Source organism: Aricia agestis, chromosome 2, assembly GCF_905147365.1.
Source record: "Aricia agestis chromosome 2, ilAriAges1.1, whole genome shotgun sequence".
Classification (NCBI taxonomy): Eukaryota; Metazoa; Arthropoda; class Insecta; order Lepidoptera; family Lycaenidae; genus Aricia; species Aricia agestis.
In genome coordinates this window covers 6344102-6368335 of record NC_056407.1, presented here as the reverse complement: position 1 = coordinate 6368335, position 24234 = coordinate 6344102, and the positions used below count along the sequence as shown (strand labels likewise).

At 34.6% G+C, this 24234-nt stretch overlaps 1 protein-coding gene across 4 annotated transcripts; it reads right to left on the bottom strand.

Moving 5' to 3' along the window:
• Positions 1–2776: 2776 nt before the first annotated feature.
• LOC121736717 (protein quiver) lies at positions 2777–19231 on the bottom strand. Of its 4 annotated transcripts, none has more exons than XM_042128114.1 (6): positions 19072–19231; positions 17849–17985; positions 6282–6341; positions 5028–5075; positions 3476–3622; positions 2777–3050 (listed from the first exon to the last, which is right to left on the bottom strand). In XM_042128114.1, the coding sequence occupies exons 2-6, from the start codon at positions 17871–17873 to the stop codon at positions 2851–2853; spliced, it is 480 nt and encodes a 159-aa protein (XP_041984048.1). In that variant the 5' UTR covers positions 17874–17985; positions 19072–19231; the 3' UTR covers positions 2777–2850. The 4 variants fall into 4 exon arrangements, with proteins under 4 accessions (XP_041984048.1, XP_041984043.1, XP_041984038.1 ...); XM_042128109.1 differs by having other exon boundaries at positions 19114–19231; XM_042128104.1 differs by lacking the exon at positions 19072–19231 and having other exon boundaries at positions 17849–18193.
• Positions 19232–24234: the final 5003 nt, after the last annotated feature.

Genomic DNA, 24234 nt, shown 5'->3' with positions numbered 1-24234 from the left:
AAAAAAAAATCCTTTTATAAAAGGTATGAAATATTTTACAAACACGCTGAATGATTGTCACAAATCACAAAACACATGGGTACCTAGTAGGTAACTATTGAGCTAAAAATATTATAAAAATTAGAAATCAAACAGGAAGGAAAATTCTAGTCTTTGTTTCATTACATATAGCTTTTACAAAGTAAATACCTGAAGAACTAAGACTAAAACTAGGAATTAGCGAAATATTTAAAACGTAGGTAAATTCTAACATAACAATATTATGAAACAAATGGAAGTACGATTTACGAACGTAAATATTTTTTTAACCCTATTCCTATCTATACTAGGAGAAGAGGAGGAATAAAATGCGAAAAGTAATCATTTCAATTTTTTTTTTCGCGATGCCTAAATATAATATTTTGTTCGATGTTAGGATAACTGATAAACTTGTTTTGGACATAAACACTACTTCTACAGCAGTATGCTGGAAGCAGTTTTTATATAAAAAATGCAGGCTGTAAGCCATTTTCAATATTAATAATTCTAAGTAGATTAGACAGCTTATATAAGAAACGTGTTGGATATATTGTGTAAGAAATCCAAATAGCTTTGGAATAAATAATATTTACTTTAAACTGCGGTACTGTAGCTTTTGGCTAAAGCTTAACTTTCAAAGTGATACAATCCATAGAAACTGATAAACTCTGCTGTAGGATAGAGTGTTCTCTCCATCCTCACGAGGGGAAATAATGATATTTGAAATCTAGTTCAAGGAGAAAAATTATTCTAATTACACTATTATAATTAAATTCACAATCAAAATTCTTATGTTAATTTAACACAAATTTCTTAACGACTGCCACCTATCGTAATCGTCTATTAAATTTATTTGGTGTTTATGTTTACTAGATTATTTATTAAATACACAATCAGATAAAATAACAGACATCGGCATATTATTATTATTATAACAATTTTAATTTATATGGAAAGTATAAGGCTCGACTCGGCTTGACATAAAACTGCATTAATAAATTTCAAAATAGGACATATTAAATTTGGTAAATAATATTTAAGTAAAGGTATTTTTAAATATCTTCTTAAAAAGCGTTGAAGAATTATTAAAATGAATTAAACTTTAAATACTGTTATCATGGCACTTTAATACATAATATGCATAGTAACATATATAATGAGCCATTATAATATATATATTTTTTAATTGGATACACTCTTTCTTTAAGAGCTATCTATTTACATTGAGCCGTCATTTTGACTAAATTAAACTGTGTTCAGGTTCGACGCTGTTATTTTGTCTCGCACTCTCATCCGTGTCTCAAAATCTAGCCTTTTAAAACTAATCCTAAGCTATTTCACTGCATCAAACCACACTCCACATTATAATATATAACTATAGCAATCATGCTTCGTAACATTTTATATAAATATTGAAATCTTTATACAATTATACATACGTTTATGTCTTTCTGTTTGTACTTTTCTAGGTACAAAAATGCGGTCAGGAAAACTTCTCTTATTCATGTGAGAAAATTGTACCTATCCGTATCTATGAAAAAGTGGCGTTCGAATTTTGAAACTGAGAGGCATGAAATATTAAGTGGCTTTTCATAACTTTTCAACTGCGCTTTTTTAATTATTTGGAAGACTAAGAATTATATAGAGAATTCGCACTTTTAAATCAAGCTAAAATCTAAGTTAGAAAACCAAACAATTTTACTACCCAAGGCTTTGCGATTTTTGTGTTTGTTTCCCTATGAGGGAAGAACCTAAATACATTTTTCTCACACGTTTTTAACACTAATATATCTTTGCTCCTTATTTCTATTATATCACGTTTTTATGAACTTTTAAAGATTTATCTTCCTACGATTATCCCGTCTACATATTTCGGCAGTTCGCGCTAGTTCATTTCTCGAAATCTTTTTTTTCCCTAACTAACGAGTGCTTTATCTAAATTTAAGTGCATCTATGAGCAATTCAAGTTGGTCATGAAAATTGGACCAATAAGGTAAAAGCGTTGCGCGAAGAGTTCTAGAATATCTAGTTAGAAGTTTCGCGAATGCTGGCTGACAGTTAGATAATAATTAAAAAGACCTAAAAACTTCAAAGAACAAGAGATGCACATTTGGTTTATAGAACCGCTAAGTTTTCACATTTAGTTTTAAATTAGTGATACGAATACGATATTTAATCGAAAGCCAAGTCGTTTTTTAGTTAGACACCTAACTTCTTAAAGTGACATGTACCTATTGCACTTAGCACCATATCTGTAATCTGTATAATATATAAATGATAATTATGTATGTTTATACTGTACCTACTTATGGGTTATATAAATAAAATATTAATAATATTTCATCGCAAAAATTACACATACAGGAACAATTTGACTATACGCTAATTATCCGGATATTATAATACAAAAAATATTACAATAATTACAAATTACGACTTTCCACTTCGTTGGCGCCATCTATATTTCGATTCTTGCTTTAAAAGTATTCAAACGGAATGTTCACAAAAAATGGTCTATGATGATCAACGTGTGTTGTGAAAACTAAGCGTCCGAATGTCTATGTCTACGAACTACAATTGGACGAAAGATAATATCCTCTAGGCTGGATCGTGTTAAATGAATCGACCGGTCGTCTGCGGTTGACTTTGACTTGTGTCGGTTAGCCATGCGTGCATCATTGAATTATTATTGAGGACACAAATCAAAAATCAAAATTATTGTATTTGAAGTGACAAACATTGTCAGTTTAAATATCGATTCATTTTCTTATATTTATTTTCGATTATCGATAAAATCGATTGACACTCACCAGCCATCACTAGCGTCCTACTTCACCTGCAACATGCACATGCTAGCAACATTAGTGCCGTCAACGCCAGCGTTATATCGATAGTCGATGCGCCGTTGCACATGTCTTCCTCGCAGAAACACATGTGACCAGTGCCTGTACTTTCCATCATGCATACGTGGTCCACCATGAATAGATTTATCTGTAGCTGGGAAGTGCAGGTTCGCCTCACAACTTCGTATGCTGGAAATAAAAATAATATTTTTAATTTCATTTAATTATTGGAGCGTCCGTGGCCTAATGGGTAGACCTTTGGTTCGCACTCTTAGAGGGTGCAGGTTCGAACCCGGGTGGAGGCGTGTACCTATGAGACATTTTCTGATCTCAAGTACATAATACGGACGCTCGTACGGTGAAGGACATAGATGGTCCCAGACGTATTGACTAGTTCTTTCCTCTGGACTAAGCCGATTATGTTGCGCGAATACCGTATGCGCTTGGGCAACCATACGGACATTTAAAAATCTTGTCCCAGGCACTACAGTATTTGAAGAGCGGTTATTTCGCTCTGAAAAATACTGTATAAATCATCCATTACGGATGTAAAGGCCTAGTTAGTATTAATTATTATTGTATAATATTATATTTATTGTTTTTATAAATCTTACCAGTTTTAGAGTATCGCACCATCTTCACGCAGCACCCCTTGCAGTTCTGCAAAGGCGGCTGGTCCCTGGGCAGAGCTGTGTAGTTGAACGGGTCCTTACACCGGGGGTCCGTCCAGCTGTCACAGTCGTAACAGAATATGGTGCGAGCTGTGGACATTACAATTCAACTTTAAGACTGGGTTGCACCAACTAACTTTGACTTTAACCTTAACTATAACCGGAAAAATTGACAGATGTCGTATGAGAATATGGGGTGTTTGGATGCCATATTTAACTTTAACTTTAACCACGCCTCTGGTGCAACCCAACCTAAGCATTTGAGATTTCATGTCATGGCATAATTTGACAGCTGGCCGATTTTCTCGATGACCAGTATTGTTAAAAATGTTTTTCCCTCGATTATTTATTGCGGATTGCCATCATCTCTAGGGTCGTGATATGTGATTAAGTTGTTGTCAATATTAATAACAAAATATGTATATATATGTATTAAATTGATAATTAATGATAACTAGTAGATCTTTGTGATGTATCTCATAGGATTAGTAAGTAAACACCGATTATGATAATGAGATAAAGGCAAGATATTGTCTTCATCTTGTCGTAAAATAAATACCTAACTTTTTAATGTAGGTAATTAGTGATTACATAAATAGCATATTTTGCATATTTTTATTCGGTATATTTTTCTTTTTTCACATTCTTACATAAACCAAGATTTTCCTCAGTTGAAGGTTGTCTTATTTCGCTAAAAGTGTCGACATTCTATAGTACGGCTAGATTACGGCGGTACACAATAGGTCGAGCTACGGCATGTCCATTATATATTCACTAGAATCTAGATGACCTAGTCACGCGATATGTGCTATGTTTATGTTTCCACAAAATTAGGGTATGCGGTGTCGAGATTACAGCTGACGCTATTGCCGCCACGAAGGTATTTATGAGGGCGTAAGATGTGATAAGTAAAAGTTTATTACGCATATAAACCTATTGATGAGCTGTAATTAAAATTTTATGTTACGTACTTTTTACAACAAAATTGTAAAATTTTTAATCAATTCTTAGGTAAAGACTGCACTTGACCTAAAGAAGATAATTGTCTTGCCTGAAAATCATAAACAACGAATTCCTCAAATCATAATAATTCATCATAAATCAAATCTTCAAAAAAAAAAAAAACAATTATAGCTGCGTAGGCGATACTCGATTTTATTAATCAGCTTAAAGAAAAACCATTTTTGCATTAATCTAACGTCGGTCTTGAATATACTTAGGTCAAGCCGTAGAAGTGTCACAGTCAATAAATAAACAAGGTAATAAAATACAAATACACAGTTAAACTTAGATTTAAGGCTGAAAAATGGGTTTCAAAGATAATTTTTACATTACAAATGTTACAATACGTTCCTAACCGAAATGTCACTATTTAACAATAATTCACAACTAGTTTATAAATAAAATTAGTACGCGTATACAGTAAAACAGTAAATACAGCGCTACCGATAAACATTTACAAGGCCTTTAAGCAGATAGTAATTGATTTACTTACTTTGGCATTCCGCCTGTACAAGAGGAGTGATACTTAGGGCCCACAATGCTGAAAATCCATGCATCGATTAGTTTAAACAAAAAGAGGTACAATCCACACACAATACGTATACCAAACAGCTATGGTGATAGTTGATTTATAAAAAAGAAAACACGTGATGAATACCTGTTTCACAATAGTTGTTTGATTTTTCCTGTAAATAACTGAAAAAATAGCGTAGGTGACGATAGCCAATATATACGCATTAAAACTTAAATTTTCGTGGTCAAATTCGGATACAGAGTATTAAAGCGACAGATCAATAGCGTCTAAAAGGAAATCTAAGCTTAACACACAAGAAAACTCTAGAAATTTTGCCTACGTCCATGCTTTGGATCATGCTTTGTACAGTAGTGGTAGGTCTACATACCTTGAACTTATTTTAAGTACTTTAAATAAAGCTTAATATATCGTATATTTGTATATTACATCGTATCTTTGTTGTACATAATTATGAAATTAATGAATATGTTATGAATTCGAAATCTAAATATTCTATTAGTTTTTGCTTAGGGAAGCAATTTTTAATAAATACAATAATTATTATGAATGACGATGTGTGTGACTTTCATTTCATTTTATTTATTGGAACAAAAACAGTTACATGTTAAATCCTAAAATACGTTGATTATTATAATATCTTAATACGTACATAATTAAAAACTTTTTTTTACAATTTAAATGGGTATCCAGCGTCTTAAGCAGTTATTTACAGGATCACTATGTTTGAGTGTTGTCTAGATATTTGTGCCCTAGAAAGTTCAAAGAAAGAAAATTTCATGCACAAACACATTCACTTTTATACGTTTAACTTACACACGTCTATTGACACTCAAACACGACAAACAGGGAGCATCGATATCCTCAAATACGTAAATGATCACATTACTTAGTCAGTGTAGACTGTAGACCTCAGGTTAAATTATTTATGATTTGGTTTCTACAAATTTCTATGCTAAAAATACAGCGCTACCGATAAACAAATATATGATATAAGATACTGCAACATTATCGCTTAAGATTACAATTATATACTAACTAACTACTCATATATTTTTATTATACTTTCACTTTAATGTGTTATGAAGTTCTCATGATTCGTACTAAATTATCGCATATAATATCGATATCGATGCTCGCAACGGTACAACACTAACATCTGACAGCTAGGAACAGAGTGACAGTTTGACTTGATAAAAATTTATTCTATATTACCAGTCCTGATGCATGAGTTCCCTTTCACTTGCTCCACACCAAACCAAGATATAAGAAGAACTGAAAGTAAAAAAATATTTTTATCATAATATAGAAAGATGTAGATATATTTCGTAGGTATGTTTCGAATGAAGCTCGAAGATTTCCTAGAAGTTGCAAAATAAACTTTTAATTGTTCGGATTTTGGCAGAGATTTTACTTTATACCTACAGGGTGTGACAAAACTTAGTGATTATACTTTAGGTGTGCATACGTCCCCGTGCATACTGTTCACTGTGAAAGTAGCCGCGCTAAAGGATTACCTTTTTAGGGTTCCGTAGTCAACAAGGAACCCTTATAGTTTCGGTCTGTCCGTCCGTCTGTCTGTCTGTCTGTCCGCGGATTTGCTCAGAGACTATAGGACCTACAAAGCTGTAATTTGGCATGAATGCACATAATATTAATGATGCCGACAAAATGTTACATTAAATCTTATTTTTTTTAAATATACCTCCCCTACACATCAAGCGGGGATAAATTTATCCCCCTCCCCTTCTACCAGCTAAATGGTTGTTTCTGAAAATGTGAAAAAATTCACGAGAGTAGGAAATATGCTGAATTTAAAAGGAAAACTATCACGGGCCACGGCAAACCTGGCGTGGCGTTAGCGGTCGGTCGGATTTTATGAATTATACACTCACTATATCTTTTTTGTAAACAGTTATGTTAATAAACAAAAAAATATTGCAATATCTGTAGAAATCCTATTCCAATTAGTACCGAGTACCGACGCGACGTTAAAATTGTTGCCGATTTAGATTCCGTTGTTGCATGTTTAAATTAATTAATACAAGTTATTAAAAACCATCATATTTCATTTCCATGGTGACCACTTTTGTAAACAAACCATATTCGACTACCTACAAAATCACCGAGCGTTTTTGTGTCGAAGTTGCAAAAAGGGGAATTTTATTACTTTAATTAGAATTTTAGTACCGTACCGATACAGAACAAAAATAAATTAATAAAAAATAATTTTTTAAATTTATAATTTAGGGTAAAAAGTTATATAAACATATTTGTAGGCAAAATAATTTGCAACAAATTATGTTCCTACAATTTTTTTGCAAGACTTATAGTTTCCGATTCCGAGATATCACGAAAATAGTGTTGTCACCCCTTTTTTCAAGATGGCGGCCGGGGGACAAGTGTGGCGACCCCACAAACTTGAGGTTAAGCTTCTATCGACCCCCCCCAACACATTCCAAAAATAAAATTGCGTCCTCTAATATTTTTTTTTATGAAATAAGGGGGCAAACGAGCAAACGGGTCACCTGATGGAAGGCAACTTCCGTCGCCCATGGACACTCGCAGCATCAGAAGAGCTGCAAGTGCGTTGCCGGCCTTTTAAGAGGGAAAAGGGTAATATTGGAGGGTAGGGAAGGGAAGGGAAGGGAATAGTTGAGGATAGGGAAGGGAATAGGGTAGGGGTTAGGGGATTGGGCCTCCGGTAAACTCACTCACTGGGCGAAACACAGCGCAAGCGCTGTTTCACGCCGGTTTTCTGTGAGAACGTGGTATTTATCCGGTCGAGCCGGCCCATTCGTGCCGAAGCATGGCTCTCCCACGTATAAATGCAATATTCGATCCTAAAATTGTAACATTTCAATAGACTATTGTTTTTGTTATTTTATATTGTTTATAATGCAAATAAAGAATTTATAAATAAATAAATAGACTATCTAGAGTACCTAGTTTTGAATTCCATTCGCTATACTTATTCTAATATTCGTTCGTATGTGTCTAAAGATACATAAATAATTATCAAGCTATAATTTTATAATCTGACTAGACGTCCCGCGCGGCTTCGACCGCTAATTTATAGCCTATATATAATTTATAGTCTTCTTTGATAAATGAGCTGTCTAACGCTGAAAGATTTTTTTAATCGGACCAATAGTTCCTGAGATTAGCGCGTTCAATCAATCAATCAAACAAACAAACTCTTCAGGTTTATAATATAAGTACTTATATATTTTTTTAAATCACTTGACAAAATCGAATCTCGATCTAAATGACTAAGTATATGAAAAATACCAATAATAGGGTCATAATAGGCTCATGATAATGAGACGATGCATGAATATGGTATTATAATAATATGGTAGTGATGATAATGATGATGATGAATGTAATTTGCATAGTAGCATATTATGCTTTCTGTTCTTAAAACAACGCCGCCGAAACTCTCAAACTTGTATCTATAAAGCATCCGGAGTTCTCTTAACACCTTCCCAACCATGGTATACCTCGGTGCAAAATCTTACTTGTTGGTAGCATATGCTTAGACTACTTCTCACGAAACCGAAGTCACCGCATGTTTCCACATAAATTTTGAGGAGTTTCCTCGATTACTAATGGATCCCTTCACCAGATCACCACTTTTGTGAATCCATCCACAGATCCATACATCCAAACAACGTGGGAGAGCCATGCTTCGGCACGAATGGTCCGGCTCGACCGGAGAAATACCACGTTCTCACAGAAAACCGGCGTGAAACAGCGCTTGCGCTGTGTTTCGCCGAGTGAGTGAGTTTACCGGAGGCCCAATTCCCTTCCCTATCCTCCCCTTTTCCCCTCCCATCCCTACCCTAATATCCTATTCCCTCTTAAAAGGCCGGCAACGCACCTGCAGCCCTTCTGATGCTGCGAGTGTCCATGGGCGACGGAAGTTGCTTTCCTTCAGGTGACCCGTTTGCTCGTTTGCCCCTTTATTTCATTAAAAAAAACGAACTTTCGCCTATATTAGTAGGATTAGTAAGACGTTATTTTTAGGGTTCCGTACCCAAAGGGTAAAAACGGGACCCTGCTACTGAGACTTCGATGTCTGTCTGTCTGTCCCTCTCTCTGTCTGTCGGTCTCCAGGCTGTAACTCAAGAACGGTAATAGCTAGAGAGTTTACATTTTCACAGATTATGTATATCTGTTGCCGCTATAACAACAAATACTAAAAACAAAATAAACTTAATATTTAAGGGGGGCTCCCATACACCAAACGTAATTTTTTGGCCTATTTTGCTCTACATCAATAATGGCAACAGGTAGGTACTTGAATTTTTCTCAAAGTCCTTAGTTATTCGTGTACTTATGTTATTATTTAATAATAATATTAAAATAAAATAAAAAAATTAAGGTGGCGCTCCCATACAAAAAACACCATTTTTGGTCTAATTTTGCTCTATAATGATACGGAACCCTTCGTGCGTGAGTCCGACTCGCACTTGGGCGATTTTTTGAAGTGAATGAACTCAAGATTGTTTACGTTGCTTTTAAAATATCGTCTATTTACCCACCAGTATTAAAGAAAGTTATATTTATTTCGGTGGAAACATGAATTTAGCGCAGGCGTAATATAAAAAATTACATTTATAAATGTCTTGTATCTGGGGCACGCGTAGATTTTCTCGTGAAACTGGCAAGTTTTTATGTTTACATCCGCGGCGCTCTCACACTTCAAAAGATCTTTTAGTTTCGAAATTGCCACCGTTATTTCACACGTAAAAAAATTTTTGCTTTATTTTATCGTCATTTAGGTAAGTCCAATATCCTAAACAATATCTCTTTTTAATCTATTAAGTAATTTGCTCCTTATCAGGAACACTTTTGAGCGATGTAAATTGTAATACAGTGTTTTTTCTTCAAACTAAGCCTGTAATTCCCAGAGATTTTCCAAAAATACCTATAAATTCGAAAAAAAATTAAAAGCTCCTATCATTCTTCGCCATTTTCAAAATTAAAAACATGCAGTTTTTAATTTTTATCTACTATGACCATTAAAAAAACAACCACCATTTGTTCTGAAATTAAAAACTATTTTTGGGCGCCGTTTAAGTTTAATACGTTTTACAATGTCTTTAAACGATTGTTTAATGTCTGAAGATACAGAAACCGTTTTGCACGTAATATTCATGGCACGCAAATAAACACGCGGGATTGCTGGAGCAGTAAATCTATTTTATGGTTTCTGATGTACAGTCACAAACGTAACTAAAAAAAAATTAAAGCCGATTTACGACATTTTAGGTTTCTATTATACAGAATTATATCCATTGAAAAAAAAACCAGAGGGGTGAATTTGAATCTTTAATCTACATAAATAAAAACCGGCCAAGTGCGAGTTGGACTCGCGCACGAAGGGTTCCATACCATTATAGAGCAAAAATAGTAAAAAATTGTGTTTTTGTATGGTATAATTATATATTTTATTTAAATTTTATTATTAATTATTAAAGTACTAGCTGTCGCCCGCGACTTCGTCCGCGACAACATTGAAAATAGTAAAATATAACCTCCACCTTTTGGAAGTCGGTTAAAAAGTAGCCTAAGTTACACCTTACTACATCAGCTATCTACCAAAAAAAGTCCCGGCAAAATAGCTCCAGCCGTTTCAGAGATTAGCCGGAACAAACAGACAGACAGACAGACATACAGACAAAAATTGTAAAAAATTATGTTTTGGTGTATGTATCGTCTATAGATTCTTATGCATGTAGTAAAAAACGGTTCTTTCAATATTACAAACAAACACTCCAATTTTATTTATATGTATAGATAAATACAGCTAAATATTTTGTGTACATTTCAAGTGCTTACCTATTGTCATTATTGATACCGAGCAAAAAATGTTTGAAAAATCACGCTTGTTGTATTGGAGGCCCCCTTAAATATTAAATTTATTTTGTTTTTAGTATTTGTTGTTATAGCGGCAACAGAAATACATAATCTGTGAAAATTTCAACCATGATTTCACCTCTCTAGATATTACCGTTCTTGAGTTACAGCCTGGAGACAGACTCAGTAATAGAGTCCCGTTTTTACCCTTTGAGTACGGTACCCTAAAAACCGGCCAAGTGCGTGTCGGGCCACGCGCAATAAAGGGTTCCGTAGTACCGCTAGTTTTTTTTTTAATTTTTGTATGGTCAATGAATGTACACTACTAGCAAACATCATCTCTATTACTTTCAAAGGAATTTAAACGAAAAGTTCCTTTATACTTCGCCGAATACATTTTTTAGTTGATCGATTATTATTACTCAATAACTTATGAAGTCTTCTTAGCCGTGATAGATTTCCTTTTAAATTCTGCATATTTCCTACTCTCGTGAATTTTTGGTAGAAGGGGGGGACACAGCAGGACTCAGCAGGACTCTAACGATTTTTTCCACTTTAAAACTTAATATTTCACAAATGGATCCCTAAATCGGAAAATTATCTATAAATACTCATAATATTTTTAAAAAACCTATCCAACGACACCCCACACGATGGGGTGGACGCGAAAAAAATATTCATCCCCGCTTGATGTGTAGGGACGGTGTCATAAAAAAATCATTTTTAAAGATTTCAGTTACCATTTTGTCGGCATCATTAATATGTGCATTCATGCCAAATTACAGCTTTGTAGGTCCTATAATATATAGTCTTTGAGAAAAACCGCGGACAGACAGACAGACCGAAACTATAAAAGTTCCTTGTTTACTACGGAACCCTAAAAATGAATCCAAATATGCCTTGGTCACGACATCACGCGTAAACGGACGGACCGATTTTGCTGTTTGGTATCGAGATACTTTGAGTCCTGGAGAAGGACATAGGATACATATTTTTATCCCGGACGGTTACTGCACAATATACTTTTATGATTTGCGCATAAACTATTCAATCGATTTTGATGAATTTTGGCATAGGCGTACCTCGGTAGAGGCAGAGGGGGCAGCCCCCCCCCCCCCTTGAAGATAAAATAAACGTAAAGGACTATGAGAAGAAACGTCCCCACCAACCAACAGAGCGGAAACAGGTGTCATTCGAAAGATCTGCTAGAATAGAGATTTTTTTACTATGGTGACATCTGTCAAATACGTGGGGTTACAGAGCAAATCCATCAAACTTGGCGCGGCGTCGTCATCGTGCCACGACACGATGCCGCCACCCGGACACGGTGCGACGCCTCACAGTCTCCCGGTAACGCCAACGGTGCACCACGCGCCCCTATTCAGGGTGAAACTTCCGAAAAATGGCGTTCCAAACTTAAACGAGGCATGTGAAATACCTATCAAACAAATTCGCGTAGTGGAAATATTGTCAGATTTTTAATCAAACTAAATGGGCCACGGGGCGGCGCACTGTTCGTGGCACCGGAAGTCGGAACACGCGTCACGTGTCACGGTGGCGGCGTCGTATCGTTTCACGGTGACGACTCAATGCCGCGCCGTGCCACGATACGACGCCGCCACCGCCTTAGGTTTTAGATATATTGTTTTTATTTAATTTTTTTATCTTTTAAAACACGGAGATCATATTAATATTATATTGTCTTCAATTAAGTCGTCATTCGTTTTTACATGAAATTAAAAAACGGCACAGTGCGTTTCGGGTCACGCGCAAATCGCAATATAGGACTCTGTACTCTGTAGTACCGCTAGGCTTTGATAATTTTTGTATGGTCAATGAATGTACATATTTTATAACGTGTTTTACACTACTAACAATACCATCTCAGTTATGTTTAAAAGAATTTTGGACGAAAAGTTTATTTATACTTCTTCGAATACATTTTTTTAGTTGATCGACTATTACTCAATTACTTACTTATGAAGTTTTTTTAGCCGTGATAGTTTTCCTCCAGAAGTCAGCATAATATCTCCTACTCCCGCGAATTTTCCAGATTTCCAGAAGCAACCTAAGCTAAACAGCTAAACCTGAGTCTGAAACCTGAGCTAAAACAATTTGAGCTAGTGGAAGGGGGGACACTGCACTCTAACGATTTTTTTTCAGTTTAAAACTTTATATTACACAAGTGGATCCCTAAATCGAAAAATGACCTTTGAATACTCTGAATATTTTTTTTTAAAAACGTACCCAACGACACCCCACACGATGGGATGGACGCGGAAAAAAATCACCCCCGCTTGATGTGTATGGGGAGGTACCATAAAAAAAAAATAAAGATTTTATATACCATTTTGTCGGCATCGCAGATAATATGCATACATGCCTAATTACAGCTTTGTAGGCCTTATAGTCTCTGAGAAAAACCGCGGACAGACAGACAGACACACAGACGGACGGACAGACCGAAACTATAAGGGTTCCTTGAGGACTACGGAACCCTGTTAAGCTTTTTGTTTGTAGAAAAAAGTGATTTTTTGTTAAAAAATAAACACCTTTTTTTTGGAGAAAAGTTTATTTTTTAAATAAACCCAATTGATTTTGAAACCGACACAGGTGCTTAAAACTTTTCTGGGTCTCAGTGAACAAATCGAGACGCATCCCATGACTGTCGAAGGGTGGGGACGAGGTCCATATAAAATCCCGCATGGTCCTTTACCTGGCAAGTGGGAATTAAAATCGTGTTACCTACTCTGCGCATATGAAGTGTTGGAAACAAAATATCTTTTCAGTCATATTAACAAAAGTAAATTTTCATGTGTATGGACTATGGAGATACTTTGAGTCTCGGGAAAGGACAAGGGATACTTTTTGTCCCGGAAAATGTACGGTTCCGGCACAATAAACTTTTATGATTTTCGTCTAAACTATTTAATCTATTTTGATGAAATTTGGCATGGAGATATACTTATTTTTATCTATTTTTTTTTTCTTAATTATACCAATTCAAATTAAATAATCATCGTTAAGACAGGAAAAAGTCTGTCCGGTCAGCTAGTTTTTAATACATTTCAGTATTGCTCAAAATAGAATAATTTGAGTTATCGTCTTCTACGAGTTATTCTGCGAAATATGCTTTCAAATAAGTATACCGTTTTCACAGAAGTGACTGTACAAAGTATACCACGGTGTGAGTTATAAATTTCGTTTTAACTAGTTATTTGCAGGAAATGTTTGACTTTTTTATCTTCAATATTTTTTAAATAATTAACTATAGATAGTGTGTTTAAACCTTCAAAATGGGTCCATTCGTTTCGAAACCTTCCTTCCTTCGATGCAAATAAACAATTAAACTTTTCCTTTCATAATATTATTAGTAGAGTGCAGATTTGTTGACAAAGGAGACATGACTGGGTAATTAGTACTTTAGTAGATACTTTCAATTCTCGAGTTCCAGCTAACGAATGTAGGTAGTGATTGCTCTTTTAAGCCTTGTATGTGTTACAAGACTGCATAATATTTAACTATCCAAAAAATATTTTATTTCAAACGAATCTACTGGCAACTGCTTAACATGCGTATTGTTGTATAACTTGAGTATTTGAAGTCGAAAAACAAAGAATTCTCACACTAAATCTTTTGAATTTATATTATGCAATTAGGCACATTGAAACTGAAGATAATTAGTTTCTCAGTTGTGTTAATCCAAATTAATTTTAAAGTTATGAATTTTTATTTTATGTCCATCTTTAGTCCGGTTAACGAATAACTCAAAAGAGGGTATAGAGTGCGTGAGCGGGAACCTAAGCGATTTCTGCTGGAACTTATTCAGGGTGATTAGGGACAAAACATACTAAAAGTCCTGACGTCTAGGAGGTGAGCCGGAGGGAGGGGAGGGCGACAAAGGTCAAAATTTTTGGTTTTTCGTCAATAACTAAAAAACTATGCGTTGTAGCAAAAAAATATTCTATGACGACATTAGAGCCTGACATAATATTTTATCATATTTGCCACATAGTGATTATATTCTCTTTGGTTTGCCATTTTTAGGGTTCCGTACCCAATGGGTAAAAACCATTGGGTACGGAACTATAGGTAGGATAGGGGGACCCTATTACTAAGACTTCTATGTCCGTCCGTCTGTCCGTCTTTCGTCTGTCTCCAGGCTGTAACTCAAGAACGGTAATAGCTAGAGAGTTGAAATTTCCACAGATTATGTATATCTGTTACCGCTATTACAAAAACTAAAAACAAAATAAAATTAATATTTAAGGGGGGCTCCCATAAAACAAACGTGACTTTTTTGGCCTTATTTGCTCTACTTAGGTATATCAATAATGGCAACAGGCAGGTACTTGAATAAAATAAAATAAAATAAATAAAAATTGTTTTATTTCCGAATAGATTTGCAACAAATACTTTCAGAACGTTGATGCTAATGGTGCCTACCACCGGTTCGGGAACTATCCCGGCGAGAATAACCGGCGTAGAAAGTTCTCGCACGGGGTCCCACTTTTTACCAAAAAAGTGAGAAAAAAATTAATCTTTTTAAAATAAAATTTAAAATTGTAACTTAAAATTATACAATGTCAACATCCATACATAATTGTAAGTCATAATATAATAGATGATGTGCCATCGTTTATGAAGTCATTGACCTTATAATAGGCTTTGGCACCCAAACGTTCTTTGACTACTTTTTTAAATTTATTAATCGAAAAATTTTGAACGTTTTCTGGGATTTTATTGTACAGGCGTATACATTGACCTTTAAACGATTTACTAACTTTACTAAGTCTGATCATCGGCAAATCCAGCTTGTGCATATTTCTGGTGTTCCTACAATGAATGTCACTTTTAGCTTTAAATTTACTTATATTCTTTCTAACATATATTACATTATCCAAAATGTATTGAGAAGCAACAGTTAGAATACCAATTTCTTTAAATTTATCTCTCAGAGATTCAAAAGAAGACATTTTATAAATAGAGCGTATGGCTCGCTTCTGCAGCACAAATATTGTATTAATGTCGGCAGAGTTTCCCCATAAAAGGATTCCATATGCCATTCTACTATGAAAATAACTAAAATATACTAATCGTGCCGTGTCTTCATCAGAAATTTCTCTGATTTTTCTGACTGCATATGCCGCAGAACTGAGCCTACCTGCAAGATTAACAATATGAGGACCCCACTGTAATTTACTATCAAGTGTTATACCTAAGAATACAGTGGTGTCTACCAAATTCATCTTCTCATCATTCAATAGTACATTGGTTTGAACTTGCCTAACATTGGGCAAAGTGAACTTTACACATTTAGTTTTACTGGAATTTAAAAGTAAGTTATTAGCATTAAACCAATGTACTATTTTTGAGAGAGCATTGTTTACCTCGTCGTAATTTGACTGTTGTCGCTTCACTTTAAAAATAAGTGAAGTGTCATCAGCAAAAAGTACTATCTCATTATTATTTTCCTTAACAAGGTAAGGTAAGTCATTTATATAGATGAGAAAAAGAAATGGGCCTAAAATAGATCCCTGTGGGACATCTAATTCTATTTTGGTTCCTTTGGACCTGTTACCGTTTACTTCAACCCTTTGAGTCCTGTTTATAAGGTAAGAAGTAAGTAGGTAAGAAGAGCTGAGTCCTTTATGCCATAGTGGCGCAATTTCCTGATCAATGTAGCATGATCCACACAATCGAAGGCTTTGGAGAGGTCGCAAAAGACACCTAGAGCGTCCTGCGACTCCTCCCAAGCTTGAAATATACTACAAAGAAGACCTATACCAGCATCCGTTGTGGATCGACCCTTAGTAAATCCGTATTGATTGTCATGTAATAAATTGTTTGAATTAAAATGTACCACTAATTGTTTAAAAATTATTTTTTCAAAAATTTTACTAAGAGTTGGTAAGATCGATATAGGCCTATAATTTGTTGGATCAGATTGAATTTTTCACAAATTCCCATTCCCATTCAATTTTTCACAAATAAACTAGTATTAATGTGTACTTTAATATTTTATAATAATATTAAAATAAAATAAAAAATTAAGGGTCCCATACAAAAAACACAATTTTTGGCCTAATTTTGCTCTCTATTATAATGGTACGGAATCCTTCGTGCGCGAGTCCGACTCGCACTTGTCCAATTATTTATATACATACGTAGGCCAGAGTACAGACATTGTACTTATCATTCGTTATGTAAGCTTGCAGTAAAATAACTGCAATAATAAAATTTTAATATAAAATGCTTTTTGTCTGAATACACTTTTTTTATTTGATGGTGGAGCGAAAAAGAAGTCATCTATATATATTTAAATATCATTAAGGTTATGGCGCACTGCTCTGTTTCATGTCAAGGTTTCTCTAAGCTGCTTAGGTAAAACTTGTCATGAAAACCGGCCAAGTGCGTGTCGGGCCACGCGCAATATAGGTTTCCGTAATACCGCTAGCTATATTTATGCAGATCCGCGACATGTCAATCAATTTTTATCTTTGAGAATAAAATACATTACAAATGAAATGTTTTATAATATCATACTATCAACCGTCAAGTATAATCATTTATGTATTTTTAACCGATTTCAAAAACAGGATAGGTAATATTTCCAGAACTGTCCAGTTTCTGTATATTATAGATATTACTAATAAAATACTATTATTAGTAATTATATCTATAATATATTATTAGGTACCTACATCCATGCCAATTTTTTTTAAAGTTCTTATTTATTATAATTTAATAAATTCGGTAAGTACATATTATTGTGTGTGTAGTACCTTCCTGAAAACTTAATTACAATATTAATTACTTCTTTAAATAAAGTTGTAAAGAGGTTTTAGGTGGTTACAAAATACATAGCTACTGGTAGTTCAGAAATTACAAATAAGTACTTAATAAAAAAGAATTACCTGGTACAGGAAATATCCAACGCATTTTTGTCTTTTCATCCGAGCACTGTTCACACTGAGGGTTTCAGCTCGACTGATCCATCATAATAAGTATTATTATCTAATAATTATCGGCACATTATAATATAGTGCTACATCTGCAGTCATAAAATATACTCATGTCATAATCACTTAAAACCATAAACTTTGTTTCAAATAAAGCACATTTATAACAGGTACAGGATGTGTTTTTTAGTTTGCATATAACTCAATGTATGCGTCTATTGTAAAAATAGATTTAGAGTTCATTATCACAATTTTATGATATTTAAAAATACCGCGTGCAAAAATTGTGCCTTTGCGATACTAAAATTGATTACATAAGCATCTTAATTTGATTTTATAGACACTAACATTAGCTAAAAATTATTTTTAAACAATTTGGGTTACCCAGTTAACCGTATTATTGAATTAGATTATACTTTTCGATATTTAACCACCTAACTGAATGATTTCTTGAATTAATGAAAACACTTTCAAGTTACTTAACCAAAAAATAACAAACTTTAATTCAAATTCCTAGAATTTTAATTATTATCCTATTAGATAATATTTTTGTTAATATTTGCACTTAGCAGATTGGCGGGAATATTGAACTCGCTTTATCCGTGGGTCGCAACAAGAACATATTTTTATTCATAGTAATTGTCAGTTTATTTATTACATTAAAGAACATAATTTTAATAATTATTGTACGGTAAATGAAACGTGATATTTTATAACCTTTTCTAATTGAACCACAAAAGAAACACTCGACATCGTAAACGCTCGAAGGTATTTCGCGATCTTTTATATAATACCTAGTTTACATTGGTTGTGTTTAATTTTTTAAAATAATCACTCTGGTTTAGATTCGCGTGTTTTGTCCATGATTTCCATTTTAATCGTAACATGTGCGGTATTTTAGGTACTTCATAGCGTAAACCGCCAAGGGACAAGTATGCGCAGACATTATTGATTTTAGGCACCGATATGTCTGTTGCAGAGCAATGTTTACTACTACTGCTGACTCTACAAAGAAAATGTATAAAATGAAAGAAATATTTTACTCTAAAATAAATAATGTTTTTTTTCCTCTATTACGTTTAGTCACTATCAGATTCATTAATTTTTATAATGTTCTCTTATTTTTTCTCGGAACTAATTCATTTGAGTTCTAATTTCGAATTAAATACCTTACCGACCGTTTACATGGATCCATAAAACACAAGATATAATGTACGCACCGAAGGTTATAACGCCACTAACATAATTTTGAATTTATTGAGTTATGTGCTTTTCATAATAATTTCCGCATGTTATTCAATGGGTGCATTTTTTGGTCGAAGTAACCCGCTTCCTCGCCAGTCACAGAGCTCACTGAGCCGGTGTTGACACGCTGTTTCTAAATTTACCCCGAGTAAGAAAAACGCCGCTGTCACAAAATATGAAATGATATAACTTTAAAATATTTTTTTATATTTCTGCTTGTACCTATTGCCACCTTTCAAAATTACAAAATATGATATTGCGTTATACTTTTAATTTATAGATTTGCACCTACCTATTTCTAGAGCTTTACGTAATATTATTTTCGTTTAGTTTTTTGTGAGTCAAGTTCTATTTTTTGTAGTTGTGTTGTAAATTTTAAAAATAGATTCAAAACGGGCTTAATATTTAGGGCGAAGAAATAACTGCATTTTATACCTGTTAAAAATTGAAGTAAGGTAAGCAGCATGCAGTTAAAAAAGTAAATGCGTAGAGTGTAGACAGTAGACACCCTAAATTTAGGCACATTTTCCTCCACTGAGGCAACACTGAGCATAAGCCCGCAATGACTGCGCCAAGCTATGCGGATAAGTAACTTCTTTATTAGCAATTATTATTTACAGGTTCCTAAACGTATTTTTATCAAAGGTTTAAAAATCACTGGCATTTTCTCTATTTTAGCGTGTAGGTACTTAGATAGCTACTTTAACGTTATTTATCTTTTTTATGAAAATATGGACATATTAATTAGTTGCAATTACACTTCTAATAACAGTGTATTGACAAATCTCTCTCTCTAAGTCTCTACTTTTAGAACTATTTTGTCCGACTCGAAGGACCATCACATTCAAAATGATAAATTAACATCCAAAAGTGAGGTACTTAAATATTAATTAAAGGCAAACATAAACATACTAATCCATACTAATATTATAAATGCGAAAGTATCTCTGTCTGTCTGTCTGTCTGTCTTGCTTTCACGCCAAAACTACTGAACCGATTGCAATGAAATTTTGTACACAGTTATTCTAGAGTCTGAGAAAGGACATAGGCTACATTTTGATGTGGGAAAATATCTTATTTCCATGAAAATATCGATGAAAATGAATTCGCATTGCGCGTGGCCAGCGCTCATCCCGGGGGTCCTGGGTTCGAGTCCCGCAAGCGGAACAAAAAGTTTTCAATGTTCCTGGGTCTTGGATGTGTATTAAAATAAAATTTCAAAAATCTTAAACATATTTTATGTATAATATTATAAAAAATCCAGAAATATATCGATGCAATGAACATTTTAGTTCTAATACGATTCAACAGATGGCGTTTTATTTTTTACTTTATTGTAACATAGAACTAATCATACTTATTAGTTAGTATGTTTTTGTTTATAGTTTTTAATACGTTAGAATATTATGTTTAATAATATAATCACTTGGTATAATAATAATCAATCTATCTTATCTTATAGAACTCCTACTGCATTTCTAATATATGTGACAAGTTGACAACAGAAGGCGCTCTAAAATAAAGGAGTTCGAGTGTACCGTGTTGGCCTATATTCCATCCAGAAAATATATCAATGCAATCAACATTTTAATTCTTATATATGAAAACAGATGGCGTTTTATTTTTCACTTTATTATTGTAACAGAACTAATCGTACCTACTTTACTATATAATATTGTTTTTATTCATAACTAGCTGTTGCCCGCGACATCGTCTGCGTGGACTTTAGTTTATAGCGCGCGGTGTCAACAAAATTTGTGTCAAATTTAAAAACTTTTTAAAACCCTGGTAAGTGGTACCCCTCTTAGGGCCGCGCTACACCGGAATGGCAGCGCTGAAAGTGCTCGCCTCGCATGGCAGCTCCATTCCGGTGTAGCGCGGCCCTTAATTAATCAAAATACCCAAAAACAGCTGTGCAGTGTGCACATAATCTATACTAATATTATAAATGCGAAAGTATCTCTGTCTGTCTGTCTGTCTGTCAGTCTCGCTTTCACGCCAAACGCCAAAAGTATCTCTGTCTGTCTGTCTGTCAGTCTCGCTTTCACGCCAAACGCCAAAACTTCCGAACCGATTGTAATGAAATTTTGTATACAGATAGTCTAAAGCCTGAAAAAGGACATAGGCTACTTTTTTACTGGAAAAAAGGGTTGTAAGGGGGTGAAAATGCGTAAATTTGTTCAAATTAAGTTAGTTCCAACAATTCATAATAGATGGCGCCGTGCGTCTTCTACATCGCGCTGACGCTTGCTCAAAAGTCTTTCTATAAGACGTGGTATCATCTTACATTTAAGTTTCGATTTTTTTCGATTGTTATATCTATTCTACGGTATTAAATAACTCAGTACTTTATCTGTGCAGTGACGTAACCTTAAATCTATCAATGATAAATAGTTTATGGGTAAAGTTGTGTAATTGGAGGGCTAAATAAGCTTTAAAATTTGGCATAAAATATAAAGTTTAATATAAAAAAATGAAATACTTATTGTGTGCACACTGCACAGCTGTATTGATTTAAGGGGTACCAGGGTTTTTTTATAAAAGCTTTTGACACCAATTTTGTTGACATCGCGCGCTATAAACTGAAGTCCACGCGGACGAAGTCGCGGGCAACAGCTAGTATGCTTATATACAGGGGGTTACACAACTAAGTGATAATACTTTAGGGTGTGTAATGTGTATGTGTTCCTTGTAGAGAGTTCTCTGTTATAGTAGCAGCGCTGAAAAAACATTTTTTGTGGTTGTATGGGAATGCGCCCCAGCGTCACGAGTTTTCCCATAAAAAGTTTTAAAAAATTGGTCTTTCAGCGCTGCTACTATTACAGTCTCTTCTCTACTCTCTCTCTATCAACTCTATTAACACGGGACTCATACACACCCTAAAGTATTATCACTTGTTACACCTTTATATACAGTATAGCCTGTATATAAAGGGCCTGTACATACTACATTTTTCATGTACACTGTACAGTGGACTAGAAGTTTGATTCTTTAAATATTAAAGTAAATATTTTTTAGCATTGAAAAAAAAATTAGGATTCCTTACTTATATACAGTATGTAACAAAAATAAGTGATAATACTTTAGGGTGTGTACGTGTTCTTTGTAGTATTATCAGTTATCACTTATTTTTGTTACACCCTGTAAATATGCTATTTTTAGCTTTACTAACTTAAAATGGCGCGCCCCTCCCTCGTATTCAGAGTACATTTTTATTTATTAGGGTTCCGTACCCAAAGGGTAAAAACGGGACCCTATTACTAAGATATATTACGTGGGAGAGCCATGCTATACGTGGGAGAGCCATGCTTCGGCACGAATGGGCCGGCTCGACCGGAGAAATACCACGTTCTCACAGAAAACCGGCGTGAAACAGCACTTGCGCTGTGTTTCGTCGAGTGAGTGAGTTTACCGGAGGCCCAATCCCCTACCCTATTCCCCTCTCTTCCCTCCCCTATTCCCTTCCCTTCCTTACTATATTAACCTATTCCCTCTTAAAAGGCCGGCAACGCACTTGCAGCTCTTCTGATGCTGCGAGTGTCCATGGGCGACGGAAGTTGCTTTCCATCAGGTGACCCGTTTGCTCGTTTGCCCCCTTATTTCATAAAAAAAAAAAAAAAAAAAAAAAGACTTCGTTGTCCGTCCGTCCGTCCGTCTGTCTGTCTCCAGGCTGTATCTCTAAATCTGCTTTAGATAGACTTCTGAAATTTTCACAGATTGTGTATATCTGTTGCCGCTATAACAGCAAATACTAAAAAGAAAATAAAATTAATATTTAAGGGGTGCTTCCATTAAACAAACGTGACTTTTTTGGCCTTTTTTGTTCGTTATCGATAATGACAACAGGTAGGCACTTGAAATTTTCACAAAGAACCTAATTATATGTTTAATTTAATAATTAATAATCATATTAAAATAAAAGTGAAAGGGGGGCTCCCATACAAAAAACACAATTTTTGGTCTATTTTTGCTCTTTAACGGTACGGAACCCTTCGTGCGCGAGTCCGACTCGCACTATTATTATTATTAGTGAAGTGGTGGGGTGCATCAATAGGCCTCGATGAATGAGGGTTTTCGATATAAGTATCATTTGCCAACAGAGAGTCAAAATATGTTGTGTCAGACATAATATGTCTGACACAACATATTTTGACTCTCTGTCTCTGCTGTTCGTAACATATGACAGCTGTTTGACTCGACAATTGACACGATAGACCGTACGGCTAGTGGCTACATCGCGCTATACCTAGGTTTAGGTTTAAAGATATTTATTCTCATTAAGGCCCCAAGGGTGTCGCCAGGGGGGGGGGGGGCAAAGAGAGGCAGCTGCCCCCCCCCTAGAGATTTTAAAAAAGTATAAATTAAAATCTGATAATGTAAAAAAAATACAATGTTATTATAACTTACTAGATGTCCCGCGCGGCTTCGCCCGCGTTAATTAGGAATTTCACAGAAACCGTACATTTTCGAATAAAAATAGCTATAAATACTCCTTTCACGTGGTCTACTCTGTATAATTGCCAAATATTGCTATAAAAATTGCTCCAGTAGTTCGTGAGATAAACCCTTTCTAATATTTTCCCCGTTATTACCACAGTTTCCTGAGTTTCTTCGGTCGTATTAGTCTTAGCGTGATAATATAATATAATATAGCCTATATAATATAGCCTTACTCGATAAATGAGATATCTAACACTGTAATAAGTTTTTAAATCGGACCTGTATTTCCTGAGATTAGCGCATTCAAGCAAACATACTCTTCAGGCTTATAATATTAAGAATAGATTTTTTTAAATTATCGCTTGACAAACTCGAGCCTCGATCTAAAAGACTATGAAAAGACTTATAATCATGGGACGATGCATGGTATAATATTATGGTAGTGATGATGATGATAATGAATGTAATTTGCATAGTAGCATAATATGCTTTCCGTTCTTAAAACAACGCCAAAACTCCCAAACTTGTGTATCTATAAAGCATCAGGAGTTCTCTCAGCACCTTCCGAACCACGGTATACCAGGTATACCTCGGTGCAAAATCTTACTTGTTTGTAGCATATGCTTAGAATACTTCTCACGAAACCGAAGTCACCA

Bases quoted from the DNA above. Each gene is read 5' to 3' on its own strand.
- LOC121736717 (XM_042128114.1), bottom strand. From the start codon at position 17,873: ATGCGTTGGATATTTCCTGTACCAG. The intron at 6,342-17,848 runs GTAATTCTTTTT...TTTTACTTTCAG, and splicing joins TTGGATATTTCCTGTACCAG to TTCTTCTTATATCTTGGTTT. The intron at 5,076-6,281 runs GTAATATAGAAT...ATGGATTTTCAG, and splicing joins GAACTCATGCATCAGGACTG to CATTGTGGGCCCTAAGTATC.